At 46.6% G+C, this 18975-nt stretch overlaps 2 protein-coding genes and 1 long non-coding RNA gene across 8 annotated transcripts in view; 2 read left to right on the top strand and 1 right to left on the bottom strand.

Annotated features, from left to right (window-relative positions):
- The window catches only part of LOC114808755 (cellular nucleic acid-binding protein-like), a 57553-nt gene extending 44209 nt beyond the window's left edge, over window positions 1-13344 (top strand). For 5 of the 6 annotated variants that reach the window (XR_005659702.1, XM_039910982.1, XM_039910983.1 and 2 more), the window contains one exon: window positions 12788-13344. Coding sequence is in view for 3 of the 6 variants with exons in the window: in XM_039910982.1 (XP_039766916.1) it covers window positions 12788-12905 (118 nt within the window). In the remaining 3 variants the exon portion in view is untranslated. The remainder of the gene's footprint in view (window positions 1-12787) is intronic. The other variant, XM_039910984.1, reaches the window with a different exon arrangement.
- Window positions 1-18975, bottom strand: part of LOC114808754 (far upstream element-binding protein 2) — a 90345-nt gene that overhangs the window by 65422 nt on the left and 5948 nt on the right. The window lies entirely within an intron of this gene.
- Window positions 13724-18789, top strand: LOC114808757. The gene is made up of 2 exons (XR_003756544.1): window positions 13724-14056; window positions 17937-18789. It is a non-coding gene; the product is annotated as an uncharacterized LOC114808757 (long non-coding RNA).

Here is an 18975-nt window from a genome sequence, read left to right as displayed (position 1 = left end):
CCGTTTCCAGCCTAGCTCTTTAGCAGCCTCGCCCGGAGCCTTGGAGCCATTACCGCGTGGGCCCAGGATCTCTGCTCCCCTGGGGCTGAATCGACCACCACATGGACTCGGGAGCTCTCCTCCCAGGCGGTGGTTCCTTGGGCTGCCTGCCCCCCGTTTCCAGCCTAGCTCTTTAGCAGCCTTTTGGCCACCGACCGCCGACTTTAGCGGCTTTTTGGCCGCCGACTGCCGACTCATCCACGCCGAGACCACCCCCCCCTCCCGGGAAGCTGAGCCTTGTCATCGCCCGGACCCTTGGAGCCATTACCTCGTGGGCTCGGGATCTCTGCTCCCCTGAGGCGCAGCCTCGGCCCACCCGGCCCCGATTCCCGACAAGCCCCCCTTCGCCTACCGCTTGCTGACTCATCTGCGCTTCCTCCGCCTCCACCGGGGAGCTGAGCCTCGGACCGTCCGGACCTGCGCCCGCCTCAGCCTTTCACAACCTGACCTCCGCACCCCCGCTCGGGAACTCCGACACTACGGATCTTCGCCCCCACAGACCCCCAGCCACCAGCTTCCAGTCCACCCCCCCCCCCCCCCCCCGCTCGGGCCCGGGGACATTGCGCTCCCCTTCTCGATCCTGGGGACATTGTGCTCCCCTTCTCGGCCCCAAGGACATTGTGTCCTCGGGGGACATTGTGTCTCCCTGCTCGGGCCCGGGGACATTGTGCTCCCCAACCGCTCCCCCACTCCGCCCGAGGCGGCCATTTTGGGAAGCCCCCACTCTGCCTGAGGCGGCCATTTTGGGAAGGCCTCACTCCCTCTTCCCTCTTGAGGTGATTCATCTCTCCCGCCCCCGCCCCGGGCTACGACGTTCTTGTTCTCACCATGTTACCTTACCTTAGCCGCCGCCTACGGCCGCCACCCACCCCAGACAACCTCAGGGCCCCCCCCGCCGCCACAGGGTTATTTGGTCATGAGCTCTGGGACTCTCTCAGCCACTGGCAGCTTGACTTTGAGTCTGATCGGGTAGGGTCGGCTCGTCCCCCGACCCTGGTCATCGCCTGCTTATTAACACTATTGTAGTGTGCCTTACTGTAGCATGTTGCTATATTTGCGATCTCGCTTTTTATTGTTTATTGTCGTCAGACTTTGAATTTGATCAGGTCGCCCCTTAATCGAGTCTACCCCCGACCCTGATCATCACCCCTTTTATTAACACGACTATATTGTATCATACTGTATCATGTTGCTATATTAGCACTACTGTATTGTATCATATTGTATCATGTTGCTATATTACCGATTTCGTTTATTACTGTTTATTGTTGTCAGTGCTGCCTCCCACCTCTCTGGCCTCGCCATGTCCCTCCTCCCCCCTCCCCCCTCCCGCCCCTTCCTATCCTCCCCTTCCCCTTCCCCTCTCTCACTCAGCTCTTTCCCGCTCTCTCCTCTGTCTCCTCCCCCCCTCCTCTCTCCCGCCCTAGAACCCTACTTTACCAGCGCTACCCTTCTCCCCCCTCCCCCTACTCTTCCCCCCACCAAACCCCCTCTTCACCCCCTTCCCCCTTCTCTCTTCCCCACCCATGCCCCATCCCAGTCCTCCTGTCCCACCGCCACCCCTCATCCCCCTCTCCTCGTCCAGGGCCCCGCCACCTCCTTCCCATCCAAACCCTCCCCTCCCCCCGCCCTTCCCCCCCTCCTCCCCCTGCACCCACAGCTACTTTCAAGTGTGGCCTCTGGAACCCCCGCTGTATTACAGGCCAGCTACCTTTCATCCATGACCTTTTCCTCTCCCGCTCTCTCCTCCTCCTCGCCCTTTCTGAAACGTGGCTCTCTCCCGAAGACACGGTCTCCGCCGCCGCTCTCTCCAGCGGAGGCCTCTCCTTCTCCCACTCCCCCAGACTCACCGGTAAGGGAGGAGGCGTCGGCTTCCTCCTCTCGCCCCGTTGCCGCTTCCGCACTATCCCTCCTCCCCCCTCCCTCTCCTTCCCCTCCTTCGAAGCCCATATCATTCGCCTCTACCACCCACTCCAGTTACTTGTCGCCGTCATCTACCGCCCTCCTGGTCCCACCTCTGACTTCTTCAACCACCTTGACCCCTTTCTCACCTTCCTCCTCTCCTTCTCTCTGCCCACTCTGATCCTTGGAGACTTCAACATCCATACGGATGTACCCGACGACTCCTCTGCCGCCCGCCTGCTATCCCTCCTCGACTCTGCCGACCTCCTCCTCCACCATACCGCGCCCACTCACCGACTCGGTCACACCCTCGATCTCGTCATCTCCTACCGCTGCACTATCTCCTCCCTCACCAACTCTGAAATCCCTCTCTCTGACCATAACCTTCTCACCTGCCTCATCTCTCACACTCCCTCCCCCTGCAAATCTTCGCTACTGCCCCACAGAGACCTCCGCTCTCTCGATCCCATCCGTCTTTCCAATAGCATCTCTCCTCACCTTGCCGCCCTGTCCTCTCTTCCCACTCTCGACGAGCGGGTCTCCGCTCTCAACTCCACCCTCTCTACTCATCTCAATTCTCTCGGCCCCCTTTCCCTCTACCGCTCTCGCTCCACTAACCCACAGTCCTGGATCACCTCCTCTGTTCGCCTCCTAAGCTCCTATCCTCGAGCTGCTGAGCGCTGCTGGCGAAAGTCCAAGCACCAAGCCGACCTCACACACTTCAAATTTATCCTTTCCTGCCTTAACTCTGTCCTCCCCTCCGCCAGGCAAAGCTTCTTCTCCTCCCTCATCGACACCCATGCCCGTCACCCCCGCCGATTGTTCCAGACCTTTAACTCTCTCCTTAGGCCCCCTGTTCCTCCCCCTCCCCCATCTCTCACCCCCAATGATCTGGCCACTTTTTCCTCACGAAAACACGATCAGGTCTGAGCTCCCCAAAGTCACCCCTCCGCCTCTCCCCTCCCCCCCAACAACCCCCTCCCCTACTTTCCCATCCTTCCCTGCAGTATCCTCAGAGGAGATCTCCTCCCTCCTTGCAAGTGCCACCCCCTCCACCTGCGCCTCGGACCCCATTCCCTCTCACCTTCTTAAAACCATCGTCCCTGCCCTCCTACCTTCCTTAACTTCTATTTTTAACCACTCAATCTCCAAGGGCTCCTTCCCCTCTGCCTTCAAACATGCCCACGTCTCCCCCATCCTAAAAAAAACCCACTCTTGACCCCACTTCCCCCTCCAGTTATCGTCCTATCTCCCTACTACCCTTCCTTTCCAAAATCCTAGAACGAGTCATCTACAATCGATGCCTAGAATTCCTTAACTCCCATTCTCTCCTAGACCCCCTCCAATCTGGCTTCTGTCCCCTCCACTCTACCAAGACTGCTCTCTCTAAGGTCACCCATGACTTCCTTCTTGCCAAATCCAATGGCTCCTACTCCATTCTGATCCTCCTTGACCTCTCTTCTGCCTTTGACACTGTCGACCATCCCCTCCTCCTCCATACCTTATCTCACCTTGGCTTCACGGACTCTGTCCTCTCCTGGTTCTCCTCTTACCTCTCTGGCCGATCATTCTCGGTCTCCTTCGCTCGAGCCTCCTCCCCCTCCCATCCTTTAACTGTTGGAGTTCCTCAAGGGTCAGTTCTTGGCCCTCTTCTGTTCTCCATTTACACTCACTCCCTCGGTGAACACATCCGCTCTCACGGCTTTGACTACCATCTCTACGCAGATGACACGCAGATCTACATCTCCGCCCCTGTCCTCTCCCCCTCCCTTCAGGCTCGCATCTCCTCCTGCCTCTGGGACGTCTCCACCTGGATGTCGGCCCGCCACCTAAAACTCAACATGAGCAAGACTGAGCTCCTCATCTTCCCTCCCAAACCCGGTCCTCTCCCAGACTTCTCTATCACCGTGGATGGCACGACCATCCTTCCCATCCCGCAGGCCCGCAATCTCGGTGTCATCCTTGACTCATCCCTCTCGTTCACCCCACACATCCTATCCGTTCCCAAGACCTGCCGGTTTCACCTCTACAATATCGCCAAGATCCGCCCTTTCCTCGCCACCCAAACGGCTACCTTACTATTACGGGCTCTCGTTATATCCCGGCTAAACTACTGTGTCAGCCTTCTCTCTGACCTCCCTTCCTCCTCTCTCGCCCCGCTCCGGTCTATTCTTCACGTGGGCATGTTTGAAGGCAGAGGGGAAGGAGCCCTTGGAGATTGAGTGGTTAAAAATAGAAGTTAAGGAAGGTAGGAGGGCAGGGGCGATGGTTTGATGGATGGTCTTGGGCAAGCCCCATGTGGGAAAGGGACTGCGTCCAACCTGATTAACATGTATCTACCCAGTATTTAGAACATTGCTTGGCACATAGTAAGCACTTAACAAGTACCATAATTATTAATAATCATTATTAGTTCTCTGTGCCTCAGTTCTCTCATCTGTAAAATGGGGATTAAGACTTGGAGCCCCATGTGGGCCAGGGCCTGGGTCCAACCCAGTTTGCTTGCATCTACCCCAGTGCCTTGTTCAGTGCCTGACATATAGTAAACACCTGAGAAATGCCACAATTATTATCATCATTATTATTTCCCATAGACTGTAAGCTTATAGTGGGCAGGGAACGTGTCTATCGTATATAATAATGTGTGGTATTGGTCAAGTGCTTTCTCTATGTCAGACACTGTACTAAGTGCTGGGATGGATATAAGCAAATTGGTCTGGATGCAATATCCGTTCTGCATGGGGCTCACAGTCTTAATCCCCATTTTACCATTTTACCATGAGGTATCTGAGGCACAGAGAAGTGAAGTGAGTAGTCCATGGCCACACAGCAGACAGGTGTCTGAGCAGGGACTACAGCCTTCTGACTCCCAGGCCCATTCTCTATCCACTGTGCCATGCTGTCTCTGCTGTATCGTACGCTCCCAAGCACTTAGTTCAGTGCTTTGCCCACAGTAAGCACTCAAAAAATACAACTGAATGCCTGCTTATTCATTTATAAAAAATTTGCTCCATGACTGTGTATCCTTACAGGACTTATTCCTGGCCATAATGTGAACAACCAAATCTGCCCTTAGCTCTGCTGTCAGGAAATCTGTTTCTAGCATCTAGCATGTTTTCTGCTGTATCAAGATTTTTACTGAGAAGCAGCGTGGCTCAGAGGAAGGAGCATGGGCTTTGGAGTCAGAGGTCATGAGTTCGAATCCCAGCTCTGCCAACAGTCAGCTGTGTGACTGTGGGCAAGTCACTTAACCTCTCTGTGCCTCAGTTACCTCATCTGTAAAATGGGGATTAAGACTGTGAGCCCCACGTGGGACAACCTGATTCCCCTGTGTCTATCCCAGAGCTTAGAACAGTGCTCGGCACATAGTAAGCGCTTAACAAATACCAACATTATTATTATTATTACAGGGTGATTGTTTGGGGAAAAAAAAAGCTGCTCCTTTTCTCCGGCCATCATTCTAAATTTGCTCTCCCTGTCCAACCTGTCCTGTAGTGATCCATAAATCCATACCTTCAACTCTGCAATTTCCTCTTAATTAAATCCCATTGGTTTGTACCCCATACCCTAGCCGTGGATCACCTCCACAGTAATCTTCTGCTTATTTGCTCATATAGCCTATGTCAAACTCATTCTCACGTTCCCATCCCTCCATACAGAGCTCTGCACCAAGTGCTTGAGACAGAACAATACAACTGAGTTGGTAGGTACCTTCCCTGGCTACCAGTTTACACTCTAGAGGGAGAGGCAGACATTAATATAAATAAATAAATTATGGGTGTATACAATAAGAGCTGTGGGATTGAGATTGGGCTGAATGTCAATTATCATTATAATTGTTGTTACTGTTGTACTTGTCAAGCACTTAATATGTGTCAAGAACTGTTCTAAATGCTGGGATAGTTTGGTCACACGGGCCCACAGAGAGTCTAAACAGGAGGGAGTACAGGCATGTAATTTCACTATTTCGAGGTCGAGGAACCTGAAGCACAGACAAGTGACTTGCTCAGCTTCACACAGCAAGCAGTTGGCAGAGCGGGATTGGAATCCAAGGCCTCTGACTCCCAGGCGCCTGATGCTTCTCTAAGTGCCCAAAGAGTAAAGATCCAAGTGCAAAGATATTGCAGAAGGATGGGAGTCAGGTTATAGAGGACTTAACTCGGGGGAGACTCTTGGAGTCTTTGAGTCTTTGGAGCATTGGAGTCTTGGGGTCCTCTAATCTATAAACTCTTGGTGAGGTAAGGTAGGAGGGAGCAAGGTAATTGAATGCTTTGAAGCCAATGGTGAGGAGTCTTTGTTTGATGTAATAATAATAACAATGTTGGTATTTGTTAAGCACTTACTAGTGCAGAGCACTGTTCTAAGCGCTGGGGTAGATATAGGGTAATCAGGTTGTCCCACGTGGGGCTCACAGTCTTCATCCCCATTTTCCAGATGAGGAATTGAGGCACAGATAAGTAAAGTGACTTGCCCAAAGTCACACAGCTGATAAGTGGCGGAGCCAGGAATAGCACCCGTGACCTCTGACTCCCAAGCCCGTGCTCTTTCCACTGAGCCACGCTGCTTCTCATAATGATGTGGAGGTGGATGGGCAATTACTGGAGTTTTTCGAGGAATGAGGAAATGTGGCCTGAACATTTCTGTAGAAAAATGATACATGCATGAAGTATGGACTGGAATGGGGAGGGGCCTGGGAGATCAACAAGGAAACTCATACGGTAGTCCAGGCAAGATATTAATATTGAACATAATATGAACATTAATATGAACATATTAATGTTGTAAATTTTGGATGGAGAGGAAAGGGCAGATTTTATTGATTTATGAATAGGGATTGACAAGATGTAGTGATTGGTTGAATGACAGAGAGGAGTCAAGGATAGTGCCTAGTTTATGGGCTTGTGAGACAGGAAGGAGGTGGTATCATATACAGTGATGGGAAAGCCACAGGGTGGACAGGGTTTCGGTGGGAATACATGGAGTTCTGTTCTGGACATGTTAAATTTGAGATGTTAGGAGGACATCCAGGTAGAGATATCCTGAAGGCAGGAGGACCTGTGAGAATACAGAGAAAGATCAGGGCTGGAGGTGTAGATTTGAAAATTATCCATGTTGTATTGGAAACTGAAGAAAATAAATTCCAAGGGGTGAGACTCCTCAGTTCAAGAGACCCTGAACTGAGACATGAGGGACCTTCACAGACAGTGAGAGACAGAAGAGTAACTTGCAAAAGAAATTAAGAAGTCCATGGATTTTGGAAGAGAAACGGGAGCACAGTGAAGCCAAGGTTGGATAATGTTACTGGGATGTGACTATTTATTGTAGTATCGTACTCTCCCAAGCACTAAGTACAGTGCTCTCTGCACAGTAAACACTCAACATATATGATTGAATGAATGAATCAGTGTCACTGTGGACAGTACAACCATCCTTCCCGTCTCTCAAGCCTGCAACCTTGGTGTCATCCTTGACTCAGCTCTCATTCACCCCACACATCCAATCCGTCACCAATGCCTGCTGGTATCTCCTTTACAATATCGTCAAGTTCCTCCCTTTCCTCTCCATCCAAATGGCTATCGTACTGGTACAAGCTGTCATAGTAGCCCAGCTGGATTATTGTGTCAGCCTTCTCTCTGATCTCCCTTCCTCCTGTCTCTCCCCACTCCAGTCGATTCTTCATTCCACTGCCCGGATCATCTTCCTGCAGAACGCTCTGGGCATGTCACTCCCCTCCTTAAAAACCTCCTGTGGTTGCCTGTCAACTTCTGAATGAAACAAAAACTTCTCACTCTGGGTTTCAAGGCTTTCCATCACCTTGCCCCCTCCTGTCTCACCTCCGTTCTCTCTACTGCCCACCTGCACACTACACTCCTCTGCTGGTCACCTCCTCACCGACCCCCATTCAATATCCTGCCGTAGACCTCTGGCCCACGTCCTGCTGCTATCTTGGAATGCCCCTCCTCATCACATCTGCCAAACTAACTCTCTTCAAAGCCATACTGAGAGCTCAACTCCTCCAAGAGGCATTCATGACTGAGGTTTCCCTTTTCTCTCTGCTCCCTCTGCTCCCTCTCTGCTCCCTCTCCGCCCTCTGCTCCCTCCCCCTTCCCCCCTTTACCTCCCCTCAGCTAAGCCCCCTTTCCCTCTGCTTCTCCCCCTCTCCCTCAGCACTGTGCTCATTTGTATATATTTTTATTACCCTATTTATTTTGTTAATGAGGTGTACATCCCCTGGATTCTATTTATCATGATTATGTTGTCTTGTTTTTGTCCATCTATCTCCCCCGATTAGACTGTAAGCCCGTGATTGGGCAGGGTTTGTCTCTGTTGCCAAATTGTACATTCCTAGTGCTTAGTACAGTGATCTGCACATAGTAAGTGTTCAATAAATACTAATGAATGAATGGATGAATGAGTGAATGAGGAAGTTGTCCAGTGCCCAATTGTACTTTCCAGAGCTTAATACAGTGCTCTGCGCACAGTAAATGCCTAATAAATGATTGAATGAATGAATGAATACAGCAATGGAAAGGAGAATTAGGGTGCCATTAAGTTTGGCAAAAGGAAGTCATTGGTGACCTTAAACAGGCTTTCTCCATGGATGCTAACCAGGTTGCAGCTAGTCAAGGAGAGAGTTGGAAGAGCTGAAGTGGTTGCAGTGAGGGTAGACAACTCACTCATTTCGTATGAGGCCCATTGGGGATTTTTAGGATAGGGTATATGTGGGTGTGCTTGAAAGTGGGAAAAGAGCAATTGGAAAGTGAGTGGTTAAATGGGGTAATCAGGGAAGAAACAAGGAAGGAGCAATTACTTTGAGGTGAGAATTGATGGATCAGAAGCACCAGTAAAATTTGAGAGGAGGCAGGATATCTTTTCTTGAGGTATTGCTGGAAAGGGTGGGATTGTCAAAAAGGGGTCTGGAGAAGGAAGAGATTTTATAGGAATAGATGAGATTTTAAGAAGACCATACCTAATGTTTTGAATTTTGTTAGTTAAGTAATTCATTTGTCAATGAAGTAATTTAATCAAGTGAAGTAATTGGCAAGAAATGGGGAATGAAGGTCGACAGGAGGCTTGAGAAAACCGTTAAAAGTCTGAGACAACTGTTATGGGCAGTGAGCTGGGAATCTATAAGGATGGAATATTGTAGTTAGACAGGTGAGAAGGCACAAGTAAAGCAGCTTTGAATGAATTTGAGAGGATGAGGTCAGTCTGGTGTATGGATTTCCTCCAGCAGTTAATCACAACTGATGCATTAGAGCAGAGGGAGCATACTGTGGAGGTGATCCATGGCTGCAGGGTTGTTGGTACGAGATCCACATGGGGACTGGGTAGTGAGGTATTTGAGTTTATTTGAAAGGGTGGTGAGAGAGTGACTTTTGAGAGAAGATAGATTGGGTATGGAGACCAGGAAAGGCATGATGAGTGAAGGAAACTGGAGGGTCAAAAGATCAGAGGTCTTGATGGTAAACCAAATCGTTTTATTAGGAAGGTGAGTGTGGGGGAAATCTAGACAGGAAGTTATAGTTGGAAAGTGGGATTTAAGAGTTGGTGAGATTAAAGATTGCACCAGCCTTTAGAGTTTATCAGATCAGTTCTGTGGCCAAATGTTGAATGGGTGAATTGGGATGAAATGGAGGTCAGTAGAATTGAGGAATGAGAGGAAACAGAGTGGAAAGTTCATCAGGAACATTTCCTTGGGTGTTGAAGTCACTGAGGATCAGTGTAATATGGGGAAAAAAGAGAAGGAGATTTAAATTCTTCAGAAAAGTAAAGGTGGGAGTTGTGGTGGGGAGATTGTAAACAATGGTTGCAAGTAATTAAAGTGAATGGTACAAGTACAGAGTGTGGTCTTCAAAGGGAGGGAAAGAGACAGGTGGGGAGTGAGATTGTATGAAAGTGGTTTAGGGTGTGGGCAAGAAGGAGCGAACATCCCCCATTTCCGGTGAGTCTCGGAGTCTCGTTTCCTGCAGAAACGATCTGGGCTCCTGCAGAAACAATCTGGGCATGTCACTCCCCTTCTTAAACAACTCCAGTGGTTGCCTATCAACCTCCGCTCCAAAAAAACTCCTCACTCTAGGCTTCAAGGCTCTACATCACCTTGCCCCTTCCTACCTCTCCTCCCTTCTCTCATTCTACCGCCCACCCCGCACGCTCCGCCCCTCTGCTGCCCACCTCCTCACCGTCCCTCGGACTCGCCTATCCCGCCGTCGACCACTGGGCCACATCCTCCCGCAGTCCTGGAACGCCCTCCCTCCTTACCTCCACCAAACTGATTCTCTTCCCCTCTTCAAAACCCTACTTAAAACTCACCTCCTCCAAGAGGCCTTCCCAGACTGAGCTCCTCTTCTCCCTCTACTCCCTCTACCACCCCCCTTCACCTCTCCGCAGCTAAACTCTCTTTTCCCCCCTTTCCCTCTGCTCCTCCCCCTCTCCCTTCCCAACCCCTCAGCACTGTACTCGTCCACTCAACTGTATATATTTTCATTACCCTATTTATTTTGTTAATGAAATGTACATCGCCTCGATTCTGTTTAGTTGCCATTGTTTTTATGAGATGTTCTTCCCCTTGACTCTATTTATTGCCATTGTTCTCGTCTGTCGGTCTCCCCCGATTAGACTGTAAGCCCGTCAAATGGCAGGGACTGTCTCTATCTGTTGCTGACTTGTTCATTCCAAGCGCTTAGTACAGTGCTCTGCACATAGTAAGCGCTCAATAAATACTATTGAATGAATGAATGGAGGTTGGAGAAGTTGAAGCCTTTTGAGAGTAGCCAGAGAAAGAGTGTCATCTGGAGAGAGCCAGGTTTTGGTAATGGCGAGGAGAAGAATTGGCTGGGCCAGGAACAGATCAAGGATTAAATGAAACTTCCTCATGATGGAGCAGGCATTTCTCAGGTCACATTTGACAGTGTCTTTGTTGGCTGGGGCACAGCACAAAGAATAGGGAAGAGTTGAAAAGGGACCACTGAAAAGGGTGGGGCAGAAGTGAGGAGATGGGACAAGAGGGGCAAGAATGGAATGACCGAAGTGAGGGGACTGAGAAGACATGGAAAATCTAGGGTATTCACAAAAGAATAACCAGAGCTGCAGCAGCCTATTTTGAGCTTCCAGAAATGAAAGCAGGTTTCTCAAGTGAGTCGAAATCCTTATAGTGAATGGGCAAATGTCATTTACTGCTGTCCATAGTGAATGGAAAATTTTATCTAGTCATTGATCAGTCAATCAATCATATTTATTGATATGATATGATATTTATTGATATTGATAGTGATATTGATATTGAAGCAGCGTGGCTTACTGGAAAGAGCACGGGCTTTGGAGTCAGAGGTCATGGGTTCGAACCCCGGCTCTACCACTTGTCAGCTGTGTGACTTTGGGCAAGTCACTTAACTTCTCGGTGCCTCAGTTACCTCATCTGTAAAATGGGGATTAAGACTGTGAGCCCCACGTGGGACAACCTGATTCCCCTGTGTCTACCCCAGCGCTTAGAACAGTGCTCGGCACATAGTAAGCGCTTAACAAATACCAACATTATTATTATTATTGAGCATTTCCTGTGTGCAGAGCTTTATACTAAGCTCTTGGAAGAGTACACTTTTCAGAGTTGGTGGACATGTTTCCTGCCCACACCTAGCTTACAGTCTTGAGGGGGAAGACACATTAATATGAATAAGTACATCACAGATATTCATTCAATAGTATTTATTGAGCGCTTACTATGTTCAGAGCACTGTACTAAGCACTTGGAATGTACAATTCGGCAACAGATAGAGGCATTCCCTGCCCACTGACGGGCTTACAGTCTAATCGGGGGAGACAGACAAAAACAATAGCAATATATAGAATCAAGGGGATGTACATCTCATTAACAAAATAAATAGGGCAATTAAAATATATACAAATGATGTACATAGGTGCTATGTGGTTAAGGGAGGGATAAAGGGAACAAATCCAAATGCAAGGGCGACACAAAGGGAGTGGAAGAAAAGGAAATGAGGGCCTAGTCAGGGAAGGCCTTTTGGAGATGTGCCTTCAATTAAGGTTGTAGTCTTATGAAATCCTACTGTGAGCAGAGCACCGTACTAAGTGTTTGGGAGAGTAAAGTTTAATAGAATTGGTAGAAACGTTTTCTGGCCAAATCAAGTTTACAGTCTAGAAAGGAAGACAGACATTAATATAAACAAATAAATTACTGATATGTGTACTCGGGCTGAGGTGAATATAAAATACAAAATTTGTTCAGATCCTTGTATATCCTTTCTTCTTGATGCACCCCAGGTTCAATTCAGTGTCCTGTGTAATCTTTAAATTGCAGTGTGTGAAAATCGGGTTGGGCAGGAGGGTTCGCATTCCTTCATCTTTCTGCATCTCAAACTTCTGATGCATAGAAGTATGGCCAGAGGGCTAGTGGCCAATCCCACTACCATAGTCCCGGGCCACAGGATCACATAGGGCGACTCAGGGAAACAGCATCCTCTTCTCCTGGTCCCAGGTCTATGGTCTTTGGGTCTGAGGGGCAGAGCAGGGAGAGATTAATGTGGGGATCAGGGTCCCTTCCTCTTGGCTAAGTTCCAGGCCTCTGGTGTGAAGATTGTGGCCAGATTCCTTCTCCTTAGCTTGGTCCACAGACCCTGGCATATACTGGTGGGGCTGAGTGATCAGCATCTCTTTCTATGGTTTATTCCTATGCCCTCAGCATGGAGAGTGGGGAGTAGGGTTAGTGCCCCCCTAAAGGAGCCTTTTGAAATAATATTAAGACAAATAATAATGTGTCTTAGTGAATGAACTGATAATTTCTACTTTTTTTTGAGCATCACTGAAAAATCTTTCATTTCTTTTTTAGGTGTGGTGAAACTGGTCACGTAGCCATCAACTGCAGCAAGACAAGTGAAGTTAACTGTTATCGCTGTGGCGAGTCAGGGCATCTTGCCCGGGAATGCACAATAGGGGCTACAGCTTAATTATTTTCCTGTTCAGCTTCTGCTTCTGATTGGTTATATCTTAATTGTATCATAATTGTCAAAAACCTGTTTACAAGATGCTATTCTTTGGTCAAAGGGTTTTTACCTACCATGTAAACATAAATGGGTGGAAAACTCAAAATTTCATCTTTTAACTGCAAAAAAAATACGTTTTAGTGGTTAGAAATGTAATAGGTTTTTTTTTTAAGTTAAAGATCCTCTTCTCTAAGTCATTGTTAAAAGAGATGAATGGGAAAAATAGACTAATATAGCATTTTGTAATGCCTCGAATGTGACCCTATTCAGAAGGGAAAAACCTATTCTGGAAATGTTAGAACATCCAAAAATGAGTTTGGATAATAATGGCTTTTTAAAAAATGTAGTATTTGTTAAACGCAAATTGAATGCAGAGAAGCAGCATGAGGTAGTGGATAGAGCATGGGCCTAAGAGTCAGAAGATCAGGGGTTCTTTGCTATGTGACTTTGGACAAGATGCTTCACTTCTCTATGACTCAGTTACCTCATCTGAAAAGTTGGGATTGAGACGAGCCACACATGGGACAGGGACTGTGTCCAACCCAATTTGCTTGTTTCCACCCAGGGCTTAGTACTGTGCCTGGCACATACTAAGCACTTAATAAATACCAGAATTATTATTATTATAAATATTATTACTATGTGCCAGACACTGCACTTACTGCTGGAATAGATACAGGTACAATAGATACAGTCCCTTTTCTTCATCTCCCCATATTACAGATAAGGAACCTGAGTCACAGAGAAGTTCAGTGACTTGCACAAGATCACACAGCAAAGAAGTGACAGAGCTGGGATTTTAGAACTGAAGTTCTCTTGTTCCCAGGCCCAGGTTCTTTCCATGAGGTCATGTTGTATTTTCTGATTTTAATAATACTGTTTAATCACATTTGTTATTACCCGATATAGACTATGTAGGTGGTGAAATGATTGTTCATTCTTTAACTGAATGCGGGAGAGACAGAAACTAAGAACAAACTAGAAGTTTAATAACTCTTGTATTGTCCGTGTTGGCAGTACAGGTAGTGCTGGGAAGTCTGTAATTATCTGAAATTAAGGATTATTATCACTACTCAAGGAACACATCTTGGATCTTTTCAGAAGTTTCACTAAAGGTCAGTTTTACGTAAACAAAGATATTTTTGTACATTTTATCACTTACTGAACTGTGGAGTGTCATTTGCTTATATTTAGATTTTAAATTCAAGTGGTAGTAGCATTTGAAGATGGTATAATAATAATAATAATTGCTAAGTACTTACTGTGTGCCAAGCACTGTTCTAAGTGATGGGGTAGATACAAAGTAATCAGATTGGACACAGTTCATGTCCAACATGGTGCTCACAGTCTAAATCCCCATTTTACAGATGGGGTAACTGAGGCAAAGAGAAGTTAAGTGACCTGACCAAGGGTGCACAGTAGACAAGTGACAGATCTGGGATTAGAACCAATGTCTTCAGACTTCCACGGCCATGCTCTTGCCACTAGGCAAGAGTTATTCTTTATTTAAAGTTTTATTATTGGACATAGCACAGAATGCCAAAAGGAATTTGAAGCAAAAAATGCAGATATATTGGATTTTTAAATGATCCTCTCTTAAATAGTTAAAATGTAAAACCCAGAAAATATGCAGAGCAAGCATAGTACTTGTCATTTTATTCTGAAGAATCCTGGAACTTAGTCTCATCCAAATATGTTTCCATTTTATTCATCCTGCTATCAATGAGTGGCATTTATTGAGAACTTACTATGTGCGAAGCACTGTAATCATTTGGGAGAGTACAGTGCAACAGCATTGGTAGGTACAGAACCGTGCCCATAACAAGCTTACAGTCTACAAGGGGGTCAGACAGTCATTAATATAAATAAATTATGGATATGGTATAATTGCTCTGGGACTGAGGGTGGGATGAATAGTACTCAAAGGGTATGGATCCAAGTACATAGATGACATAGAAGGAAGAGCGAGCCAGGAAAGAGATCTTAATCAGTACAATCCCTTTCGAGGAGATGTGACCTTAATATTGCTGTGAAGGTGGGGAGAATGATAGGCTGGCATATGTGGGGGGCAGGGAGTTCTAGGCCAAATGGAAGACATGAAATAGGAATGAGATTGGGTCAAGTGGGTGAACTGGCATTAGTGTGTGGGTGGACTACAGTAGCAGTTGAGTGAGGTAAGATCAGAGGAAGCAAAGAGTGCTTTAAAGCCCATTGTAAGGAATTTTTTTAATGTAGATTTGGATCGACAAGCACTGCACTTTCCTAGGGAGTGGGGAAACAGGATATGACTTTTTTTTTTTTTTAGAAAAATCATCTGGGCAGCAGAGTGAATTGGGGATTGAAGTGGGGAGAGGAATGGAGATAGACAAGGAGGCAGGTGCCATGGTTATGGGCTTCTGAGGTAGGCAGGATAGTGGTATGATCTATAGTGATGGAAATGACATAATGAGCATAGGGTTTGTGTAGGAAGGTAAGAAGTTTTGTTTTGCACTTGTGTAGTTTGAGATGTTAGAGGTCATTTCAAGAAGCACTGTGGCCCGGTGGAAAGAGCCCAGGCTTGGGAGTCAGAGGTCATGGGAACGAATGCCGCTCTGCTACTTGTCAGCTGTGTGACTGTGGGCAAGTCACTTCACTTCTCGGTGCCTCAGTGCCCTCATCTGTAAATTGGGGGTTAATAATAATAATGATGTTGGTATTTGTTAAGCGCTTACTATGTGCAGAGCACTGTTCTAAGCACTGGGGTAAACACAGGGGAATTAGGTTGACCCACGTGGGGCTCACAGTCTTAATCCCCATTTTACAGATGAGGGAACTGAGGCACAGAGAAGTTAAGTGACTTGCCCACAGTCACACAGCTGACAAGTGGCAGAGCTGGGATTCGAACTCATGAGCCCTGACTCCAAAGCCATGACTCTTTCCACTGCGCCATGCTACTTCTCTGTGTTAACTGTGAGCTTCACGTGGGACAACCTGATGACCCTGTATCTACCCCAGCGCTTAGAACAGTGCTCTGCACATAGTAAGCACTTAACAAATACCAACATTATTATTTTACATCCAGGTAGAGATGTCCTGAGGGCAGGAGGAAATGTGAAATGGCAGAGAAAGAGAGAGGAAGTCTCTCCACCCCTCAAAAATCTCCAGTGGCTACCTATCCATCTCCACGTCAAACATTACCATTTTCCCTAGCTCCCTCTCCCAACTACCATGTCTATGTGGATGAGGCCCAAATTTATATCTCTAACTCTGATATATCTCCCCCTCTATTTCATCTTGGGTTCAAGACATCTCTATTTGGAAGTCCTGTCATCTCAAACTTAACATGTCTAACACAGAATTCCTTATCTTCCCACCCAAACCCTGTCTTCTTCCTGACTTTCTCATCACGGTAGAGAGCACCTTCATCCTTCCTGTCTCACAAGCCCATAACCTTAGCATTATCCTTGATTTCCCTCTCTTATTCAACCCATATATTCAGCCTAGTGATAAATCCTGTTTGTTCAATGTTCATTCAATCATTCAATGCATTCAAGTTTATTTACTGAGCCTTTACTGTGTGCAGAACACTATACTAAGCTCTTGGGAAAGTACAGTACAGCAATAAACAGTGACAATCCATACCCACAATGAGCTCACAGTCCAGATGGGGAAAGAGATAGTGTAAACAAACAAAATTACAGATATATACGTAAATGGTTTGGGGTGGGAGAGAGAGGAAGAGCAAAGGGAGCGAGTCAGGGTGATGCAGGAGCAAGTGGGAGATGAGGAAAAAGGAAATTTATCTGGGAAGGCCTCTTGGAGGAGCTATGCCTTCAGTAAGGCTTTGAAGTGGGGATTACTAAATGGCACATTTGAGGAGGGACGGCGTTCCAGTGATAGGACGAGGGCCAGGGGTCGGTGGTGAGACAGGCGACGATGAGGCACAAAGAGAAAGAAGGTCAGCACCAGGGGAGCGAAGTGTGCAGGTTGGGTTATAGGAGAGAAGGGAGGTGAGATGGGGGAAAGGTGATGGAGACCTTTAAAGTCAGTGGTGAGGAGTTACATACTAATGTCTATCTCCCCCTCTGAACTGGAAACTCTTTGTGGACAGAGAGCACGTCTGCCAACTCTGTCATATTGTTGTCTTCCAAGTGCTTTGTACAATGTTCTGCGCATAGTAAATGCTCAGTAAATACCACTGATAGGGTGATCTCTCCACACCTCAAAAATGTCCAGTTGTTGCCCATCCAACCTCTTCATCAAATGAGAAAACTCCTTACGAATAGCTTTTTATAACTCGATCAGCTTTCCCTCTCCTCTTTTACCTTGCTGGTTTTCTACTACAGCCCTGCCTGCATTTCACTTCTCTAGCACCAACCTAAACGCTGTACCTTTCATTCATTCAATCAGTCCTATTTATTGAGAACTTTTATGCAGATTATTGTACTAAGCTCTTGGGAAAGTACAGTACTACTATAAATAGTGACATTCCTTGCCCACGACAAACGTACAGTCTGAGGGGAGTTACAGTCTGAGAGGGAGAGGCTGACATAAATACAAATATATAAAATTACAAATATGTAAAAATTACAGATATGTACCTCCATCACATCTGTCTGCCAAACCCCTGCCCATAACCTACTTCTCACCTCGAACTCCCTCCTCATTCTTACACAATAGATCACCATTCTTTCCACCTGTTAATATTTTATAAATCACAGCTGCTCCAAGAGGCCTTCCCCAATTTTATTCCCTTTCCCTTCTTTATTGCCTGTGATTTTAGATCTGTACCCTTTAAGATTTGATGTTCATTCCACCCTCAGCCCACAGCACTTATGCACACATCTGTCATTTATTTTACTGTCTTCCCCTCTAGAAAGTAAGCCTCTTGTGGGCAGGGAGTGTACCTACCAACTGTTTGTACTGTGCTCTCCCAAGCACGTAGTACAGTGCTCTATATGCAGTAATTGTGCTATAACTACTATTGATAAATGTATTTTTCTGACCCATCACCAGCGTGGTGGGAAGAGTCAACAACGGACAACCTTCATTGGACTAACTACATTGCCAGAGAAGAAAGGGGAGGACACAGGATCTGGATCTGGCCAGTAGCAGCCCTGAGTAGTGCCCAGCTAATGATCCTTCCACTGTTGGGACTGGAGAAACTTCCCTGATGAGAGTGTCTGTCCTTGTATGGGAGACAGTATTCATCTGTGGCACTGTGATATTCTGTGTAGTCTCAAGCATTTTTGAAAAGGTTACTCTCACAAAATGTCCCTTCTCCCCTCTTTTCTCTCCTTTTATTATTCTGTGCTGGCAAGCCATATAAACCAGTGAGATTACCACATTGCAGTACACAAAGGCTAACCAAATTTGAAGAGATGGTATAGTACTATTTTATAATGGCAAATGCTCCAGGTAGGTAGAGTTGCTTCCATGGCTGGTGCTGCATCATTTCATAGGATGGTTCCAGTACTTACTATACTTGGATAAAAGTACCTCCAGATTTAGATGATGAAGCTGCCAGGTATGTTGGGAAAGGATAATTTCTTAATTGCCTGTTTCTTGATACCATCTCATAGAAAAGTCTTGTGGATATGTGTATGTATTATTTGTGTGTATACAGATCTGCAAGGATAAATAGGACACGTGAGTTTGATAATCATTGCCCATTTCAGATGTAACACTGCAGAAGTGTGATTATGCCCTTGGTTGTAATATCATACTAGACTCATGAATGCCCTTCCACCTTTGCTCATCTCTTATGATCTTTTGGCCTAGTGAAGAGAATTGTTCAGATAGTATTGGAAAAGATGCATCTTAACAAAAGAGATTAAATAAAATGGTCAATAAAACATGCTTTTTCCTATGTGTCTTTGCCAACCATCTTTCCATCTTTCCATTCCTTTTTCTTAGACTGTGATCCCTTTATGTGTCAGGGTATTTTTTCTCCTCTCCTCCTGCCCATTGCTAGCAGAGTGCTTTTAGTAAATATAATTGAAGGAGAAAGGGAGGGAAAAATAATATTTAATGAGTGCTTACTGTGTGCTGAGCA

The sequence above is a fragment of the Ornithorhynchus anatinus genome, chromosome Y5, assembly GCF_004115215.2.
Source record: "Ornithorhynchus anatinus isolate Pmale09 chromosome Y5, mOrnAna1.pri.v4, whole genome shotgun sequence".
In the NCBI taxonomy this organism is placed as follows: Eukaryota; Metazoa; Chordata; class Mammalia; order Monotremata; family Ornithorhynchidae; genus Ornithorhynchus; species Ornithorhynchus anatinus.
The sequence above is the reverse complement of the archived record's forward strand: the minus strand, read 5'-3'. Positions and strand labels throughout refer to the sequence as shown.